We start from the raw sequence: 3,948 nt of genomic DNA, 5'->3' as shown, positions 1-3,948 counted from the left end.
TATTTTAAACTGCACTCTTATAGTATACATCCCTTAATATGTTTCAGTATCATCTGCCGTGTTCGGTCGTCACAGCACAGGAGCCAGAGAGTCTCACAACATCATCGCCAGCCATGAAAACATCCGGAAGCTCGACTGTGCCAAGATGTGTCTCCGTAAGGCGACTTGCAACGCCTTCAACACCAGGTCTCCCTCAATGGGCGTGGTCAGATGCGAGCTGCTGATCGTGGCCCTTGACCCCGTCGCTAATGCAGCATGGAATGTATATAAGATCATTGTGTAAACGTGGTGTTATAGAAAAAGGCAGTCCTCGCACGATTATATTTAGCAGTGTGTGCATCGCGAACTAGATCAATAGCGCTTTTTAAATACATCATGTGCACGTTTATCTTTCAGTCGGTTCTGGTAATGAGCGTTCGCTTACTTACTTACTTACTTACTTACTTACTTACTTACTTACTTACTTACTTACTTTAACGTGCGCTTTCCGACATTATGCGTATTTCGTACATGGCTGAACGTACGTTGCACACCCTGCTAAATATAGCCGCTCGCAGTCACCTGACTGTTGACCTCTGCCCGGATTGTAGTCACGTGATGAGAACTCAATGATGACGTTTATCGCTAACAAAAAGGATATTTCTAGAAAAATCGCACAATGCATTTTTCGTCACTACTGAAGGTAATATTTCTTGTCGCCTGAATGGCTTTTTTTTCACTTTATACGTATTAGCCCACATGCAGCTATCGTCTTTCATTAATAATAACGATATTCTATTTCAAGAAGCGAGGACTATTCGACTTTCCGAAAAGTGTTGTTATCTCCCTTTGCAAAGAAAATTAGAGTGATGTCCCCTTTTCACGTTCACTTCCGCCGAGTAAACCTTCAAAATGGCGGCAAATAACAATATTGACGTTGATGATGAATTCCATCAAATGACAGTTAAAGAATTGCGTGAATACCTACGGGAACGAAATCAAAAGGTGACTGGGATAAGAGCACAAGTTTTAGCGCGAGCAAGAGGGGCGAAGGCACTTCGTTTGGATGCAACCACCTTAGTACAACCAAGTAAAGGCGTTATATCCTTGCAACGGAAGCTCGTCACACCCAGCGGATATCGAATGCCAGACCCCACTACATTAATGATTGGATGGAACGATGCTGTTGAATCATTGCCGGAATTCTCAGAGAAGGAAATCTACAATTATATGGTACTTAGCAACCATAGGACTTCAGACACGAAACCCATGATGGCTAAACGACAAATGAAGGCAGTGGTGTTTTACCAAGATAGACATGTTCACGGCGTAGCTCTACACAACATCCATCACGACTGTGACCATATGTTTGTCAGATGCCGTGTCATACCATCACTACCAACAGCGGATCCTAAGAAAAGCCCCGATCACGAAGTTTGGGCAAGTCTCTCAAAAGTTACAGGTCGTGTTCATTCAGCAAATTGTACTTGTGCAGCTGGGTATGTAGACTTTGCATTTATATAACTACAGTCGTGTCATCTATATCTAGATCGCTGTTTTTTTACAAACAAAACGTTTAAAAACCTTTTCAAAGAAAATATGTTCCAAATATTAAGTTTGATCAAAAGATTTGTAAATTATTAATTCCAAATACCAGCAAAGTAATTGATACATTTTAAAATCTCTTCCTTTGTGGGACCTCTCATTCACTTTTGTTAATTTAAATAAATAAACAGATTATTGATATTGTTGCTTATTAATATGTGACATCTTTAGCTGATTACATTAAAAATAATAATTATTTAGGGTGAAATAGAGGAAACATGACTGTGTCATTTTATATGCATTTGATTGTTATTTCATAATATTAAAGCTAGAGTCCAAATAATATTAATAAATATAACTAATTTTGTTTTTGCAGTGCCGGGGAGGCTTGTAATCATGTATCAGCCCTGCTTCATGCCCTTGCAGACATTAGTCAGAAGAAAAAGGATGGTTTGCTTTCATGCACATCAGTTGAGTGCAAGTGGAAAATTCCCAGAAAAAGGAAGTTGGATCCAATGAAATCGGATGACTTGAACCTGATGTCAAGTGGCAGGAAGAGTCAACAAAAAGGTACTGGGACTACACAAGGTACTGTCGGAATACAGAATGGAACAATCAACAAAAGATCAATGTGTCCCAACAGCAACATGCCACAGACAACAATAAATCTCACAAGATTTAATAAGAAGTTAATTGGTCATGAAACAAAAAGTAAATGTGGATATGTTGTTAATACAACTACTGTTACTCAAGCTCCTGAACCTATGCCAGAACTTCCAAAAATACCATGCATTGATCGTTGTATTCCTGACTATGTTGATATTAAATCGCCAACCTGTCAAACTACCTTTCAAAATTATTTTGATTCCATGAAAGTGTCAGAAAAGGATGTGAGGTCAATAGAGAGAATGACAAGAGGACAACATAAAACAAAGTTTTGGAAGGAAGCCAGATTGGAAAGGATAACAAGTTCACAGTTTGGCAAAGTATTTATCCGACAGACATCTACAGCTCCAGATAGACTTGTATGTGACCTAATGGGATATCGGGGCGAATTTGGTAACAGACATACCAGATGGGGACTTTCACATGAATCGGCAGCAAGGCGGCAGTATATCAACAAAATGGCAGGTCTTCATCCACAGTTGAAAGTGTCCCAGTGTGGACTAATTGTGAATACAGACTACCCTTACCTTGCAACTAGCCCTGATGGACTTGTGTCATGCACAGATTGTAGTACATGTAGTAATCAACATGGCTTAGTAGAGATTAAATGTCCATCTGTTTTCAGAGATCTAACACCAGAAGAGGCTGCATCAAATACAAATTTCTTCTGCCATATTGTGGACAAAAATGTGACTCTAAAAGAAAACCATGCATACTACTTTCAAGTACAAGGACAGATGGCCTTGACCAAAAGAACTTGGTGTGATTTTGTGGTGTGGACACTCAAAGGGATATCTATTGAAAGGATTACATTTGACGAGAACAAGTGGCATCAGATGGTCACAAGGCTTCGCAGCTTCTATCTGTCAGCCATTATTCCTGAAAAATATACCCTACGTGTCCAGCGAGGTGTTTCACTGTATTAGATTGACCGTTGCACTACCATCTTACCAGTTGTTTTACCCTATGCTCACTCAGTCAATTCAATGTTTCACTCAATACCATATCATATCTTTCTTTGATAGTCATAGATACTTACCATTCAATGGGTGAATTGTTACTTAACGCCGCATTCACGGCGACTGACCATTCAGATAGTATGTCGCTTAGACATAGGATATCTTCTTCTCCTTGTAATTTCTTGAACCATTCTATTAAGCCATAACATATAATAACATATTTTCTGTAACGTCTTGAAATGACAACATGGACAACATGATTTAAGAAAATCATCAAGCGTTTATTTCTTTCATTTTAGTTATTGTCACAAAAATTAGAACCATGGGACTATGATCCTGCTGTCACAGCTAAAACATGAAATTGTTTATGTTCTTATATGAAGATAAACTCACACTCATGAGTACACAAAAAGAACTTTTAGAACGCCAGCTTGTTTCCGTCAACGAATCAGTGAAACTGTTGGAAGATAAAATTATCTCCAAAGCGGATCAACACTCTCAAAACATCATCAACACTGCTTGTCAAGCAGTCAAAGACAGAGAGCACAAGTCCACACATGAAAAATTCAACACCAGATTTGTTAGCCTACAACAGGCGGCTATCAAATCTGACCCCTTCGCCGCCAAACTATACGTGCAAGGGACCCCGACCCAGAAACGGGCCAAATCTCCCAAGTTTCGCCCCTCGAGACAACCATCACGTGATCGAGCTCGTGGACTACGCAGACCACGACAGAACTTCCGCCCCGACAGGGGCAATCAAGGAAACAATTCGCGGGACCTCAAACGGGCCCTAGAG

The 3,948-nt window shown here is 39.9% G+C and overlaps 1 protein-coding gene across 1 annotated transcript; it reads left to right on the top strand.

Moving 5' to 3' along the window:
* Window positions 1-648: 648 nt before the first annotated feature.
* Window positions 649-3,699, top strand: LOC124149564. The gene is made up of 2 exons (XM_048397443.1): window positions 649-1,478; window positions 1,901-3,699. Exons 1-2 carry the CDS (start codon window positions 892-894, stop codon window positions 3,114-3,116), a joined length of 1,803 nt encoding a protein of 600 aa, XP_048253400.1. The 5' UTR covers window positions 649-891; the 3' UTR covers window positions 3,117-3,699.
* The last annotated feature ends 249 nt before the right edge of the window (window positions 3,700-3,948 follow it).

This window comes from Haliotis rufescens, unplaced genomic scaffold (genome assembly GCF_023055435.1).
Source record: "Haliotis rufescens isolate VD_foot unplaced genomic scaffold, xgHalRufe1.0.p SCAF_17, whole genome shotgun sequence".
NCBI lineage: Eukaryota > Metazoa > Mollusca > Gastropoda > Lepetellida > Haliotidae > Haliotis > Haliotis rufescens.
Note: the sequence above shows the minus strand (reverse complement) of the source record. Positions and strands in the feature narration are given on the sequence as shown.